The sequence below is a fragment of the Megalobrama amblycephala genome, linkage group LG1 (genome assembly GCF_018812025.1).
Source record: "Megalobrama amblycephala isolate DHTTF-2021 linkage group LG1, ASM1881202v1, whole genome shotgun sequence".
Lineage (NCBI taxonomy): Eukaryota > Metazoa > Chordata > Actinopteri > Cypriniformes > Xenocyprididae > Megalobrama > Megalobrama amblycephala.
In genome coordinates, this window is record NC_063044.1 from 65,359,256 (window position 1) to 65,376,194 (window position 16,939).

Here is a 16,939-nt window from a genome sequence, read left to right on the forward strand (position 1 = left end):
AATTTGAAACCAGTTTTTTTAATATTCAGAAGCAAATCTGACACAATAACTTGACATAAATCATAAAACTTGCTGAAATATTTAGCATTTCTAGATGATAAATAATTTGACTGATGATTCATGTGTTCAGTGCTGAATCTCTGTACGTTTGCAGGACTGATTCATTTTATGATCTCAATGAATCATAAAAATTAGATTAAAACTATAACGAATTATTACTCAGCATGTTTTGTGATCATGACACATATCAGGAACAGACTGAAAATAAAATATTAAACCTGAGATACAACAAAGTGACTGTCAGTGTAAAATATAGCACTGCAAGAAGATTTACATGAAACCATCAGTTAAATCAAAAGAGTGTCTTGTAATTCTTCTGACCTGTATTCATATTTTAGCTGTGCTTTTAATTGGTGATTTGCCTTATCTTCATTCTTCCAGCTCTTTTTACAAGTGCTTTGGAAAAACTTCTGAATTATGCTGAGTTTGAACGAGTCGCAATAATAGTCTTGTTTGCAACAGTGTTTCTGTGTTGCCTCAGCAAAATCATTTACCGTAAGTATTTCTGTGTGATTTATTCCCACAAGTCATGTATTTATCAGATTGTCTGATTCCCACTGATATGAACATCTTTCATCACTTTCACGTAATAGTCTAAATGCATTATTGATGTTGATATACAAACATATTTTATTGTATGAATGATCTCAGGTTACATAACCTAGTTCCCTTAGAAGGGAATGAGATGCTGCATTATGCGTTTTTCCAAACATATAACATGATAAAAACATAATAATCACTGTAATAATGATCCATTTTATTTTATTTTATTTTATTTTATTTATTATCTGGCTGCAGTGTATATCTTTGTATAATAACTTAGTTCATCTGCTTTTGTTGATTTTATGGTTTATTGCTGCTTTAAAGTGTGTATTGATATACTGGAATTATAATGACTCAAAACCAAATCAAATAAGATGTTAATTAATGAAAATGTTTCTCATATAGTTGTGCTTACACAGATTAGAAAGAAAAGTGGACGAATAATTAATATATTTGATGTTGTGGCTGATATGATCTTTGAAATTCTGCCTACTTTACAATTCATCCTCCTTTTCTTCACATTTGGATCTGTCAAAGGAGGTGAGTTCATCTTGAGTTCATTTGTGTTCATTTTATTTGTAGTTCAGATCACCACACTTGAACATGTTATTTCTTCAATAAAGCCATTCTAAAGCACTTTTATTCACTAAGACTGATGTATTTTTTATTTATTTATTTATTTACTACATTCAGCTGTGAATCTGTTGATGTCTTATAATATCCAACATTAATATGATCACTTTTTCTGTTTTAGCACTGATCATTGTTGTCATTTTACCAGTGTTACTGATGCTGACAAATGACACATGGTTTTTTAGATGCTATGATAGACTCGACTGTGAGTATTTGATTATGAATTCTGATCTGATCTTTGTTCTAACTTCAACAATATCTTTGTTGATAATCAGTGAAACACATCACAGTAATCTGATAGCATTTTACTATGAATTTTCTATGTATATGAACACACATCAAGACAAAAGTGTTCAGAGAGGTTCTTTGTTTTTTGATCTCTTTGTTTATATGTCTCTCTTTATTCAGTCAGTTTAAGCCCCTGATCGGCTCTTTTTCTGTCAGTATGAGTTATTAATGATTACTCATACATAAAATGTTAGTAATGAAAACATTCTCACACTCTCATCTTTTTCAGGTTCAGATTCAGTCATAAGAACAGTGATGTTAATCTTCATATTAGTGATTAATGTAGTGATGATCATTCTTTACATAATGACACTGGAGAATAAGACAGGTACAATAATATTTTTAATATTGTTTGTAGCACATAATTGACCTAACAAATATAAGCTTATCTTACAAACTGATCAGGATCTATAGTATAAAACTCTTGTGTTGTTCAGTTCACTCTCTGCATAGTGGAGGCCAAAAAAAATAAAAAAAATTGAAAATGTGATGGAAGAGTAATGCTTCCTCTCACTCTTTTTAATGTCCAGATGCTATTGGATGGGGCTGTGTGATGGTGTTTTTGCAGATACTCTGGGCCGTCATGAAGTTTACTTTATATTTTCTCGATTTTGATGATGGTACAGTATCGATCATCTACTTTGATCATTTTTCTACTTCAGTGTGGTTCAGCTGCATCAGAATAAGTGCATGTATGGTGGTTAAAGGCATAAAGTGTTTCATGATATTAAATATTGTGGGATTTAAGCAGATTTTGTATTGTGGGATTTAAGCAGATCATTTGTACAACACTAGCATGAAAGAATACAAAGATATGTTTGCATGGGTTGTAACTCGTGGCGAGATCCACATGCATTGAACGCCTGTGTATGCATACGAGTCAAATGAAAGGCTATGAGTTCGACTGTGCATGTACACTAGCATATGCGTAAAAAAGGGCTTTACTACATGCGCACGATTTATAAATCAAGGGAACGACTTGGTGAAGTGTGTGCAGGGAATGTATTAGTAAAAGGTGCGCATGAATTAGCCTAGTATTTTTTTCCTGCATGTCATATGTGGAGCTCTGTACTTTATAGTGATATAGACAGCAAATTAGAAAATATCGGCTATGGAAACGTAACTATATGGAGTCAGTTCAAATTCTGCTCTTAAACGAAATCAAGCAAACACTCATAACACACATTAAGACTGTGTGTTTATGTATATAGTACAATAGTGCTTTTAGTTGTTTCTCTGTGATTATTTTCAATCTCATTTTCTCTGTATGTTGAATAAAATATTAAACTTGCTAATCTGAAAACTTTGTTTTAATAGGTTTTTAACATTTTTGTGTTGCTCAAGGTATACTGATGCAATAATTTTGCATTTTGTTTGAACTCAATATTAAATGTTTAAACTTGCATTACAGTTTTCCCCCGTGTTGTTCCTGTGTATGTGTTTGGATCAGTTGGTGTTGTTTTACTGACCTCTGTTACACTGATGACTGAACTGATACTGAAAACGGGTGAGTCAACACGCTTTAATATGTTATAATTCATTTGAGAGAAATAATCCATAAAGTCTACAGTAAACATATACTTAAAACACACAAGACATTATTTTAATTTTGATTAAAAGAATATTTTGATTGCAGAAAACCTTTGTCTCACAATGTTGTAGAAATTACCTTTTCAAGCTTGTTTTAATTATACTGTGAGCTGAAGTTATACTGAAATAAAATACTGTGAAGATAGCATTCAATCGATGATAATATTTTAAAAGTAAATGTCCACTTTTTTTTTTCTTTTTTTTTTGTCAGTTAATGGTGATCGTACATTTGGAGATCTGAGATTCGTAGTCTTTCCTTCTGAATGTTTCTTTGCTGTTTCTCTGCTGATTTCTGGATTATTTCCATCTGGTGAGTATAAAGTGCAATGATTTCAAAGACGTTTACATCATATGAGCAGCTGATTCTCATGTTCTCTTGTCTCTACATCTCCAGTCTTTCCCCCAATTCAGTAAAAAAATGATCCCTTCTTTAGTCTCTGCTGTAGCTGCAGTTAAAGTCTAAAGCCTGCGTTATTTAGTCATTTGACACATAGATTGTAGCATGTGTCTCTGTGTTTATTTGCTGTAAAGCTCACAACACACTCAAAATAAGTGTAGCTAGACCCGATTCATCCCAGGCTCCTAAAGTTTTACATTTACTCTTTCACCACCCTTAAAAACCCTCCTGGATCACTTTAATGCGAAATCAACCGTCTGCTGATCACTCACTGACTGCTGCTCACAGTGAAATTGAATAAAAATGTATAATTACTGGCTCCCTGGTTTGATCTGTATCAGCAACTGAACGTTGAAATGAGTTGAATGTTTTTACATTGCTTTAAACATTAAGAGCAAGATTTACTAAACAGGGCAAATTATTGTGAGAGTGCTATAATCCTATAAAAGCACTGATGGGAGTGTAAAGTTCTAGGCGATTTACTGACAATGCGCACATTAAAGGGGTGGTTGATTATGATTTCTCTTTTTTAACTTTAGTTAGTGTGTAATGTTGCTGTTTGAGCATAAACAACATCTGCAAAGTTACGACACTCAAAGTTCAATGCAAAGGGAGTAAAAATTTACATAAACCCCGTCCCCGAGGACACAAAACAAAGGGGGTGAGGCCATGCTTTAGAGAAGAGGAAGAGTTGTTGTAGTAGTGTTGTTGTCATGCCGTCATTTTATGCCGGACTGCTTCACAAACGAGTGTCAATTTAATGCTGGATTTGCACAAAAGATTAACATGACGGCACATGCTAGTCGATGAGTTTGATTAACTCCACAGGAAGTTCATAAATTTATCCACTAACCATTCAGAAACATAGGGAGCCCTGTACATGACATGCAATAAAAAAAAGTAAATTGTGTGCATGATTTACTAATTCATTCACTCGATTTGCTAAATCATGCGCACAATTTACTACTTTGTTAAATTATCTGTGGGCTGAAACTTCAGACACATTCTGGGGACACCAGATACTTATATTTCATCTTGTGAAAAGGTGTAATATAAGACCCCTATAAAAAAACAAGGATGCAGCCAGATAATTTCCATAATGACCAACGCAATTTACCAAGAGCAGCACAAACTCAGAAAGGGAAACTCTCACAAATGCATATGCAGTAAGGTCAGCCCTCAAAATAACTGTATCCATCACTTTTCAGTGCTAATTATTCAATGTCTGTCTTTAGTAAGTCCTGACAGTAGTTTTTTAAGAGCAAACGAGGGTTTGCATTGACAAAACTAGCCTTTAGAGGTACTATTCAAATTGTTCAGAGAGATCCAAGTAATAGAAGTTAATGGTATTAAAAGTTATTGGAGCTTTGGATAAATACATAGTTCTGTTGATTTTTTCTTCTTTTTTCTATTTTCTTCATAGAAAAATAGATTAAACAGATGCACTAATATCTTTTCTCTCTCTGATGTCACAGGCATCGCAAAGTGTCTGAAGTCTTGTCAGGTTAGTATCATTTTTAAGGCTGCAATGATTTGAGATCCAGTGACCTGTGAAAACAGGAGACTTTTTACTAATATTACAAGATTCTCCAAAAGCATGAGGATGTTACATAAACATTGTCTAAATTACATCTCTTGCCATGAAAGCAGAATATAGAGAACACCAAACAAACTCCAGATGATGGATCACAACAAAACCAGAAAACAGAGATGAGTCTTCTGAAGACTGAAGTTCAGGACTAAACTCAGTCTGATTCAGTGGTATCACAAACATGAACAACAATGAGAGAAAAGGATTGTTTCAGATTCACCTAACACATTTTAAGATATTATGGTATTTCAGCAAAACTGCTTTGAAAAAATACAGATTTTCTAGCATTGATCAATCTGAGATTGGTATAATTACGTCATTCATTATTAATGTAAATAGTTTTGCACATGGAAAAAAAATGTAAATATATTTTATTGTGTCTTAACTCTGTATATATGTGATGTTGATTTTTTTTTTTTTTTAAAAAGCCAACGGTGTAAATAAATCAGAAAATTAAGACCCAACATAAACACTGTCATTTTAAGGTTTAAATATTCAGACTCAGTTACTACAAAGATATTTTTATTATTATAGACATGTATTAGCCTACAATTTACATTCAGGCGTTTTAAATATTTGCAATATTTGAATTATTAAATACGGTAGTGGCCAGAAGTGATGCCTGGCCACGATCAAGAAAACTGAAAAATTGTGTGGACATATTTTTGGACGGGCTGTCATGGAGATTTATAATAGTTTGTAGTAGGCTTATATTTATTTATTAAACACTATTTAAACAGCAGTCCATCGACCAAAGTGCTATACTTTTTAAGAACCACATAACAATGACAATCATAACCATAAAAAACATAACAACAACACCACAGATAACATAAAATCAAAAAACCCACAGATGGAATAGGCTGTTCAACCAGTTACCAGTTACGCTAGGGGTGCCAATCTAAGGTAAAAATTTCCAAAGTTTAAGAGCTACCATTGCAAATACTCCATCTCCACTCATCTTCTGTAAATTCCACTTCACTTCGTCTTCTATAAATCCTGCAGCGATTGATAAACAAAATAACAAACAAAACAACAACGGAAGTTTAACATCCATTTATATTGGCAGTCAATGTAAGGAAACGATATGATAACGGTGCATTCACGTGGGGCGTCGGCATTAACGCTTCTCATTTACTTTGAATGGGTTTTTGTTTTTGCCCTACCACACAGCAAAATCTCCAGAGTTAAATCAACTCTGCTCAGAGTACATATGGTCCCTCTCTAAATAGTGTTAAAATAACACTGAAGCAGAGTTAAAGTTAATGAGATAATTAAACAATTAATTAAGTGATGATTGTCATTAGTGATGAACACCTGCTGTTAACAAGCAGAATCACTAAAGAAAAGAGAAACACAAGAACAGCCTTATTAATTGCTTAATTATCTCATTAACTTTAACTCTGTTTCAGTGTTACTTTAACACTATTTAGAGAGGGACCAAATGTACTCTGAGCAGAGTTGATTTAACTCTGGGGATTTTACTGTGCACCTACATCACATGTGACCTTTCAACGTAATGTGTGGCGTATCACAAAGCTAGTGCAAAATGAGCATTTGTAGTTAAAAGTATATATATATATTTATACAACAGTTCTGTCTGGTTCTCGAATCTGATTGGCTGATAGCCATGCGATATTTCAGTGATAACAGCACTCCTACTGCCTTTTCACCGTTTGTATCACTCCGCTTGAAGTGACCGTCATGGCGGCCGATCAAATCAACCGTAATTTTTACAAATACTACTTCTTGTACCACGAACTGTAGTTTTAATAGTTTTTTAGGCGAGAATGTAGTTGTTTAGACCTGAAATATGTGACTCATATTTAATAACAGCGCCTATTTTACCATTTGTTTTGACGTTTTCGGAGATGCGAGCTCGAGTGGGTCAGCGGCCGTTCAGTGCTTCTGTAACCGCCGAGAACAGCTTCATCTCGGCCAGTGCCTCGGGGATTTGCCGCTGGCTATTATAGTGGTTAAACATGAGACATAATTCAATTTGAGTACATAGAACGGGCAATCTTTGGTCTTATTAATCTATTATTTGTTCCAGAGCAAGTCGAATTGTGCTATATTAAATTTGATAATAATAAACGTTACGTTACATCCTTATATAGCACATTGGCTACAACTAGACGGGACATATCAGACTCTTTTCCGCTCTTCAAATACGTAAAACATTAAACTTTATAAACATGTATTTTTGAGTAAAGAAAACGCTTTACAATTTTTTTTCAACAGATCTTTATTTACCTTTGCATTGCACAGAGGAGATGTCCAAACTGCGTGCGCACTTTATTCAGGAGGTGAGGCAGATTAATGAGGTTTGATTGACAGTTTGAGGATCCAATGGAGTTAGGAAGTTTTGTCACAAGCTCTTTAAAATCCTTTTCATTCGTTAAATATTTGTAAAACCCACATACAAGCGTAAATGGTGACCTAATTTTTTACTAGTGCTTTATGTTTGACTGAACTGTACAGTTGTGCTTATTTGTTGTTCTAAATATTATTGTTAATAAATATGATTTTATATAAAGATGTCCATTAAGTAATATGGATTGAGTGAACATTACATTAATACGCCATTAGATGGCGGCAACACTTTACAGGAGAATGAGTGAAGCACAAGAGACTTTTAAATTGAAAGGAACTTTTGCAAAAGGAAGTTGTTTTAGCGCCGTGGTGTAATGGATGTTACGGAAAAGGACAAATACAAAGATCGCGTTCCTCAGCGGACATTCAAACGGACTTGTATAAAGGATATAATATTATAGACATCGACTTGAAGAATGAATGTAATGCAATATACCAGACACAGGTAATAGCCTACTCTCTCTCTCTCGCTCTCGCTCTCTCTAATACTGTACAAAATTCAATGTGTCTCAATGAAGCGACTCAACGTTCCTTCGTTACTAGTTCTAAAGTGACGTTTTAGAGTTAGTAACGGAGGCTTGGTCCAACTGTCAAATTGAGATTTGAATCCGTGGCGGAAGGAAGTAGTGCTGCTGCACAAAAGAGGGTTTTAAAGACACTCCATTGTTGTTCTTATTTATTTACACACTCGTGCCGTCGAACTGTTTTATAAACGCAATACCACACTCGTAGCCGTGCGATATGGCTGTATATCAGCACGCTGTGATTACCTACGGCACTCGGCCTGAATCACAGCGTGCTGATATACAGCCATATCGCACGGCTACGAGTGTGATATTGCTCATATATATATACAGCTATGGAAAAAATTAAGAGACCACTCCAAGTTCAGAAAACAATGTTAAGTGGTCTCTTAATTTTTTCCATAGCTGTATATATATATATATATATATATATATATATATATATATATATATATATATATATATATATATATGGGTCATTCTACAGAAACGTCCACTTTTCTGTCCCTAGACTTTACAGAAATATTACACTTAAAAAACACTTTAGGATTACAATTTTTTTATATTTTAATATGAAACAATATGTTATTTGAACAATGAAACCTTGTTGAGCCATCAATGTGGCAATATTTGTTTTTTAATTAATTATAAAAATTCCAAGCGCCACAGAAGTGCTCGTCCCCACAGTCATGTACAGAGGGAACGTGCTTTATTTTGAGCTCACAAACAGGTTTTTCTACCATTTCAAATACAATAATGTATGCATAACTATCAAATGTATAATGTAAATGACATAAAAAAAACAAATGCTAAATAAATATTATAAAATTTTTAATGAATGTAGTTGTCCCCTGGTGTTGTGTCACTGGTGTTACCTTTAACAAAAATCTCTTAGTTTGAAAGAAAAAAATCACACTGATGGCATCACTTGACTTCCTTCTTCCTATTTCCTGAAGATCAATGAAGAAAGGCCAATGAAAAGTCCACTGTCTCTTTTCAGTTATCAGAAATTTTAATTATAAAATCATATTTTCATATGAAGCTTTTAGTTGAAGTCACTGGTGTGACCTACTTTATCGCTAGGGAATTTTAAAAAACTAGAATACAAATGGATTAAATTACTTGATTTAGTGAATATATCATAATTTACAACATGTGGATTGATTCCTTGCAGCAGCCATTTTGTAAAATGCATTTTTCATGAAAAATGTCACTGGTGTTACTGTCACTGGTGTTACCTTTTTATGAAAATATCACTGGTGGTACCGTCACTGGTGTTACCGTTTATAGATAAACTTTATTTAAAGCTATTCATTTAGTTATTTTGCATAAAAAAGCACTAAGATTACATGATTCTAACTTTTCTTTCTCATTGTTAATCCTCCTTTGGTCAGATATGGCTAAATTAAGGGGATTTGGCTAAATTCAGTGCAGCGACTTTACAGACAGTTTTAAAATGTTGTTTATAATCTTTTTCTGACTGCTTTCACTAAGTGTCAATGATAGTCTTTTATTGTACACCAAATGTAAAATTTAGTCCAAACTACTTAATTATAGTTGAAAAATTAAGGATCTTTGGTCCTATGTATACGTCACTGGTGATTCATTGTGTCACTGGTGTTACTGTTTTTTGTCTGTCACATTAAATAAAATGTCATATGTGACATGATAATAATTTTACATTCATTGAATTCTGCTACACTCAAGAATTAAGATGTAAAGGATTGTATCATTACTTGTTTATATAGGTTTTTCAAATATTTTTATTGTTATAGCAAATACATGGTTGCGCAATTGAATTAACATCATTCAATCACACTTTTAACTAACCTGATTAAAATATATAACACATAATCTCCTTATTTCTTGCATTATCATTATTATTCTGTAACTCTGACTGCATGTGCTGAAAAAAATGAGAAATAATATTTCATAAAAATGTTTAAAAATGCCAGAGAAGTAAGGTAACACCAGTGACAAAAAGAGGGGACATGCAGTCTTTAAATAAATGTACAAAAAAAATAAAAAATCATTAAGCTGTCATTTATGTGTATTCATAAAGTCCAAGTGTAATATAATAATGTGTTCTAAGTTTAAATGTTAAAAAAAGAAATACATTTTAAGACATTTTGTCATACCAAAAGTGGACGTTTCTGTAGAATGACCCATATATACATATATTTTTTTAGAAAATGACTGATTGTTTTTGCTAGTTAAGTCTGGTATCATTTAAAGCTCTTTGAAGCTGCACTGAAACTGTAATTTTCACCTTCAACCCATTGATCCCCGCTAAAGTCCATTATATGGAGAAAAATCCTGGAATGTTTTCATCAAAAACCTTAATTTCTTTGCGACTAACAAAAAAAAGACAAACATCTTGGATGACATGGGGGTAACTTTCATGTGGGTAAATTTTCAGAAGTAAATTTCTTTTTTTTATGTCAGCACATTGTTTTAATTTTGCTGCACTGTTGAATGAAATACAAAACTTTATGCCTATCTGAAATAAAGCACTTTTAATAAAGAGAATGTTACAAAACCCATAGAAATGAAACTGAATTGTCAAAAAAAACATAATAATAATATTTTATTTAACACTACTTCCTAACCACCGACCCTACAATAAAATTCGATTCTCTCATGAGTTTCTGACAAAATTGCTATAGTCTATTTAAAAATGTTTATTTTTGGGGGGATGAATTATGTTTGAATGATTTACTGACTCACTCCCTTGTCTCATTACTGGATAAATCTTTTGAAAGAATCTCTTGAATGACTGATTCAATGATAAATACATTTTATTTAACAGTCACTAAACAATGCGGTACAGTCATTATTTCAAGTATCAGCTTTCAAAAGTTTTGATCATAGACATCAGTGTTTATATGCATACTCTAAACTTTAATCCCAGTAATTCTGTGATAATATGAATATTTGCAAAACAGAAAGAAATCTTGATACTTTGTGGTCTAAAAGACTTTTATTGAAGCAGTTTCATACCTATACTACATAAATGCTCTCTCTGGATCAGTGGCAGCATCGATGCAGATCTGAATATTCCGCTGTGATCCTTGTCAAAGGTTTAATAGACAGGCTAATCATTATCATTTAGGAAAGAGATCATGTGGGTGTTTGAATCAAGAACGCAATCTTTTTATGATTAATCATGCAGCTCTACACATAACTATTAATTATGCAAGGTAACAAAACAAACTATAAAAGTTACAAGATTAACTTATTTAACTATTTAACCGTCTTCTTCCATTTTACCATCACCTTATCATCAGTGTTCAAAAAATGCTTGAAATACTTGAACTTCACGACACGTGACTCCACAATTAATGACATCTCTCGGACACCTGCAAAAACCAGTCACGTTTTAGAGAGGAAAAAAGTGTTAGATAAGTGAAACATGACATCTAAAATGTTCAGTGCTGGAGACTCATTTACACGAATGTAATGTACTAAAGTTTTTCCTTTGTGTTTTTGAAAGGTTTCACGTACAGATGACAACGTTGTCAAAATGATCCCTGCTCAGACGAATTAATGAAAATGTCTAAAACACTGTATTATTCATGCCAGGCCAATAGTTGTTGGTCACTTTGTAAAAAAAGACTACGCTGTAAGCAAGTCCACAAGATGGCAACCCATGTGCAGTTTTATTCCAAATGTACAAAATAAACATGAACTTAACAGAGCATGACTTGGCTTGACTTGACTTGGAACATGAACTTAAACATAAACAGAAAATCATCAAACAGTGGATTACACAGACAAAGGAGCAATGAAACATAAGGGCTCTATATAATTTTTTTTTCAAAATATCCAAAAATATGCAGAGTATACTTGGTGTGTAATCAAGGGCGTAGATTTGGTTTCAACATTGGGGGGTTGAGCGTTGGTATGCTGCCTGTTATTATTTTTTTTTAATAAAAAAAAAAAAAAAATCTGTTTTATGTGTAGCGTTATTGGATAATTTATTTCTTCTTTATCTATCTATCTATCTATCTATCTATCTATCTATCTATCTATCTATCTATCTATCTATCTATCTATCTATCTATCTATCTATCTATCTATCATAACTTTGTGGAATTTATCTATAACCATTCATCAAATTCTAACATAACGGAGTGATTCTAAAAAGAAAGAAATGGTTAAATATTGAAACCGCCAGTAGGTGGCAGCGATTCGACGTTTTAATGAGTGAGCTACTTAAATCGTTCATTCAAGCCAATTCGTTCAAAAGTCAGATTAATTAAGGAAGAAAACAAACACCGATGTGAATACTTTTGTCATTGATAAGACACTATTGAAAAATGAAGTAACAAAACAGACGGCTGTTTTGGTAACTGGTTACAGTTACACTGATAGTTATGGCTAAATTGCAATGGATTAGATAGCTAAAATATATGTGGAGTGTACTTAGCTATTACAGTGTTTTCATACCTCCTTCTCAGTACATGCTTTGTTCTTTTTAACGTCCCTCTTTGAACAGAAGTTTAATAAAGTCGGCTGGGCAACGGTTCTCTTCATTTTTTGGTGCTAACCGTGCTCTCCATTCAAACAGAGCACTCGCGTCGTTGTTTTGGTGAAAATGCGACGCGCATTGGTTGGGCGTTACCAATCGGTTCAATGTAAGGGGGGTACTTTTTTGACTAATTTATTATGACAAACTCATATTCGATTAGAAACAAAATTATTGTTACAAAATAAATGAATTATACATATTTTAGTATAGATCTACTGTGATTTTCATGTTGAAATAGTGGGGTTGTTGTAACTGATGGATTTGAATATTGGGGGGTTACCTCCCCCCCATCCCCCCCGCAAACTACGCCCCTGTGTGTAATACAGTAGCACATTTTCATTTCTAGCTGTTATTAAATATTGGTTATGTAGAGAATGGAAGTTTATTTTACAACATGCTTCTCACAGGTTGTGCACCTATGGAACATGTTTTAATGTCTCACAAAAAATATGCATTATGTTCATGAAACAAGACCTTATATTTGTACCAGACATGCAGGGACATGAAAAGTAAGGGTGCTGCAGTTGCTTTCACAGGATTGTAAATGCATTGCACATTTTTGTCCATTTGCATGTATTAATTTTAAGCATTTAGTCATTTATTTGTAATAAACACCTTAAGTGGGATATTAAAATAAGTGTTATTTATATGGTGAATAACATTTTTTAAACATATGCACAGAGTTTGACGTCATATTTTGACCTTTGCAGTGTGTGTAGAAAGAACAGAGCAAACTGCTCAATAATGTTTTTATTTAAAAGGCTTCATTTATGTCCCATTGACCGGTCCATTGCATTATGATTGCAAGCAGTATTGCTGTTTAATTGAGTGTTTGCACCATTACGCTTGCTGTGCTTTGTGGAGTTTTGACATGTTTTATAGACTCGTCAGAAAAAAAAAATGTATTGACTAGAAAAAAATTAATAAAAAAAAAACACCAAAAACACCCAGCACCCCCAAACCAAGACATCTTTCCGTGCCCATGCAGACGCGTAAAATGAATGTGATAAAAGAAGAATACTTTGAACTCCAAGTGCATTAAGAAAAAGAAATGCCAATCATTATAAACTTCCCACAAAATCTCTGATTCATAAGCATAAGAAGCCATTCAAAGTTTAATAAAAACAAAGTGAAATCGATCGCAGCATCTACAATTTAACTGGTTAGCAGGTAAACATTGAATAATGTTAAAATTAATAAAACATTAGAGTCAGCAACATGGTTTTCACTGCCGAACAATGCACAGTTCATGTGACTTCTTTTTCCAGTGCTGTTCAACACAAACACAGTGTCACACCAGAGATCCGGCTGAACTCCTCTCGTCTTGACAGCAGTGACATTAAACGTCTCATAAGGAGGAATCAGCACCTCTTTCTGGTGAGGAAACCTTGAATATTTTGTCAGATTAGCACCTTCACAAGTTCTGATTTCAAAACAAGATGCGCTTCCAAAATCATTTGCTATTGTACGATTAAGAGTGGAAGATGCAAATGTGCCAAAACGAATCTCTGTGTTCAAAACATTTTTACCAAATGTAAAATTTGTACCACGATATGTAACATTATAGCATGTTTTTTGTGTTTCCTTGAGAATCTGTATCGCTTCTGTTAACAAAAAGTGCAGTGAATACCATTCAAATGTCTTATTTGTGTAGTTTTGCATGCCATCATGAACAGCAAAATTTAAGACACTATATAGTTTAGGAACATGGAGAGTATACACATACATGGCAATTGAATGATTCTCTTTCAGGTTGTTCTCTGGTTTTGTGGCATTCTTCACACCTTTTTGCCAAGCCTCGTTAAATTCAGGTGAGTTATTGATTTCCTTCATCAGATATTCTTTCTCTACCAGATTCATCATGTCCTTTCTACAGCCAATGTACTGGTCATCAACAGAATTATTTGAGAAATCCAATGTAAACATCTGCTTTGCAACAGCAGGAGCAGCAGCCGCTCTGTGATCCTGCAGCAAAAGAAATAATAATGATCAATCATCAGTATTCATGTCTGAAATATTCATACTAGAACACAAGCTTACCTGTCCAAGAGCAGCTAAAATGAGAAGAGCTACAAAGATCAGCAGCATCTTGATTCAGTCAAATCCCTCAGATGAACTAGTAGATCTAGTGAAGAACAGATGCTGAAAGACAACCAGAAACACAAATGCTGAATATGTACATATGTTTGCACAATAACCACAACTTCTAATACAGTTTTAAATTCATATGGTAAGGCAGAAGCACTGACATAATAAGCTAAATGTGATGTTCACTGATATATTGACAATTTACTTCTACCCCAAACTAACCTGATAATGTTTTTTTGTCTCTTTTCATCAGATTCTTTTTTCTTTTTTTTTTTTAAGTAGCCATACGTCTGTCATACATGTCATCTTCATTTATATAGCGCCAGTACATATTGTTTCAAAGCAACTTCACAGTGACAAGAGGAAAATTCTTACAGAGCTAAAGTTGGTTTTTGATTGAATCACTTCCATTGTAAAAATTGTTAATTATTACTTTAGGGGCCGCTTAAATGACACCTTTCCCACTGAAAACCAAATACCCCTAATGCATTCTTGCCGTTCATTTACGTGTTTAGTCTATAGGTTTGCGTGTTTGAGTGTGTATGTGCGCAGAAGCTTTTTTGAAAAAAGTGATATTTGCCATATTACTTTACTGGTCCACATAATGATGTGGAACAATTTACCTAACTATTAACTTCTGGATGAGAACAGTGACTCAGACCACTACATAATCACATTTTCTCTTGCTGTTCTTGCCATTACAAACACAGTTACAACAGTCAGAGGAACACTAACATTAAAAAATCGAGAGTCAAAATGCTTAACTAAAGCACACACTGATTACCATAGTGGTGACATCAAGCCAATAAAACATCATCTAAACCTCTGTTGATTCTCAATATTAACTTTTGTGCATGTATAATTTAAGTTGGTAATGCTGTTTGTGGAGTTGTCCACGCCCAATGCCATCTGGGAAACATCTCGCTAAAAACTTTATAAGAATGTTAGGGTATAATGTTCTAACAATGTTATCACTAAACATTTTTAGAATGTTTTTAGAGAATGTTATTCTGCCGTTTAGGAAAACGTTCTGGGAACAAGAATAAAACTTGCAACTGAAAACGATACTAGAACATAAAAAATTTCTAGCTGGGATGTGACCATTATGTAGAATTAGACATCTCCTCTAGACCACATAAAGTCTTACAGAGCAGCACAACGAAGGCCAGCCATGGGGCCTTGATTTAAATAAATAACTGTCCATGAAAAATAGTTTTGTTGAGAGAGAGAGAAAGAAAGAGACAGACGTAAATGGATAAAATAATCATATAACGTACCATCAGTGATCATCAGCAGAACTGACATTAAAAAGAGTTAATTTGGTGAATTTTCAAATATGCAAAATTTAAGCAATAATGTCCTCTAGCTATAAATGGCCTCAAATATAGATGTTCCGCATTCAGAAGCTCATGCCGCATACGGAAATTCATCAACTACTTTCACTTCTGTTTTTACTTTCACTTTTAAATGTTGAGTCAGAAGTCAACGATCAGGAAATGAGGAAATGTCTAATTTATCAAAATATAGGCAGTGCAGTAATAATATTATTAAACATAGACTACTCATATGAGCAGATCAATCCTAGAGAAAGCAATCAAACAACATGCCTTCTAAACAGATCATGACTGTTCTGTTTGCGTTTGAGAGCTGTACTGAAAAGACCCGTCTATCTGGACACATCACGCGTTAACATTAACATTAACAAATAACTAAAAGAAATGTAGCAGGCCCCTCAAGTTGCTAACATAATAAAATTGTATTATACTGAAGTATAATTTTGAATGGTTTGGGGGTATAATATAATAGTATAATATTATGTTGTGTGCAGATTTTCTTGTATATCTTTTAGTTGTATTATTATTTATGAGCATTAATATCTTTTTGTGTCCTGCTGTTGGCTCTATCAGTATGTTTTTCAGCTGTGTTTTGTTATTATGAGCATTATATCTGCTTCATGACCTATGCTTTGGGAATCACTGTTTCCCTGGATGTATCACATGAACACAGATCTGTAGAAAATTAAGCCTGAAAACTGTACAGCTGCTCTTTGATCAGAAGAAACCCTCAAGAAAAAACATCATGTGAGCAGCACAACATGCAGATGAAGTAAACGTTACTGAAGTTTAGGTCTGTTTTTATCTCTGAATGGACTGATAGGCTAACAGTCTAAATGGCAGTAAACAAAAACAGCTATGTAAAATGTTGCATTTTTAGAGTGAAATTGTTTGTAACAACACTGAACCTCGATCAGCAGCACTGAGGAAAGTTGGTGTAAGCACCTGAAAGGTCTCCCAAATGTTGTGGCAGTAACGGTTCTGCCT

The 16,939-nt window shown here is 33.6% G+C and overlaps 2 protein-coding genes across 3 annotated transcripts in view; one reads left to right on the forward strand and one right to left on the reverse strand.

The window, feature by feature from the left end:
• Positions 1–6,271, forward strand: part of LOC125279969 — a 28,540-nt gene extending 22,269 nt beyond the window's left edge. The window contains exons 11-19 of the mRNA XM_048210218.1: positions 442–555; positions 1,009–1,143; positions 1,358–1,441; positions 1,754–1,852; positions 2,055–2,144; positions 2,936–3,031; positions 3,326–3,424; positions 4,987–5,015; positions 5,159–6,271. Of these exons, the coding sequence (XP_048066175.1) occupies positions 442–555; positions 1,009–1,143; positions 1,358–1,441; positions 1,754–1,852; positions 2,055–2,144; positions 2,936–3,031; positions 3,326–3,424; positions 4,987–5,015; positions 5,159–5,254 (842 nt within the window). The 3' untranslated portion in view covers positions 5,255–6,271. The remainder of the gene's footprint in view (positions 1–441; positions 556–1,008; positions 1,144–1,357; positions 1,442–1,753; positions 1,853–2,054; positions 2,145–2,935; positions 3,032–3,325; positions 3,425–4,986; positions 5,016–5,158) is intronic.
• A 5,361-nt stretch (positions 6,272–11,632) lies between these two features.
• LOC125279991 (ecto-ADP-ribosyltransferase 5-like) lies at positions 11,633–16,451 on the reverse strand. Of its 2 annotated transcripts, none has more exons than XM_048210277.1 (3): positions 15,896–16,451; positions 14,571–14,655; positions 11,633–14,495 (listed from the first exon to the last, which is right to left on the reverse strand). In XM_048210277.1, the coding sequence occupies exons 2-3, from the start codon at positions 14,616–14,618 to the stop codon at positions 13,686–13,688; spliced, it is 858 nt and encodes a 285-aa protein (XP_048066234.1). In that variant the 5' UTR covers positions 14,619–14,655; positions 15,896–16,451; the 3' UTR covers positions 11,633–13,685. The 2 variants fall into 2 exon arrangements, with proteins under 2 accessions (XP_048066234.1, XP_048066222.1); XM_048210265.1 differs by having other exon boundaries at positions 14,571–14,672; positions 15,896–16,448.
• Positions 16,452–16,939: the final 488 nt, after the last annotated feature.

Coding starts and splice junctions, on each gene's coding strand:
- LOC125279991 (XM_048210277.1), bottom strand. CDS start 14,618: ATGCTGCTGATCTTTGTAGCTCTTCTCATTTTAGCTGCTCTTGGACAG. Junction 14,496..14,570: donor TTTTAGCTGCTCTTGGACAG/GTAAGCTTGTGT, acceptor CTTTTGCTGCAG/GATCACAGAGCGGCTGCTGC.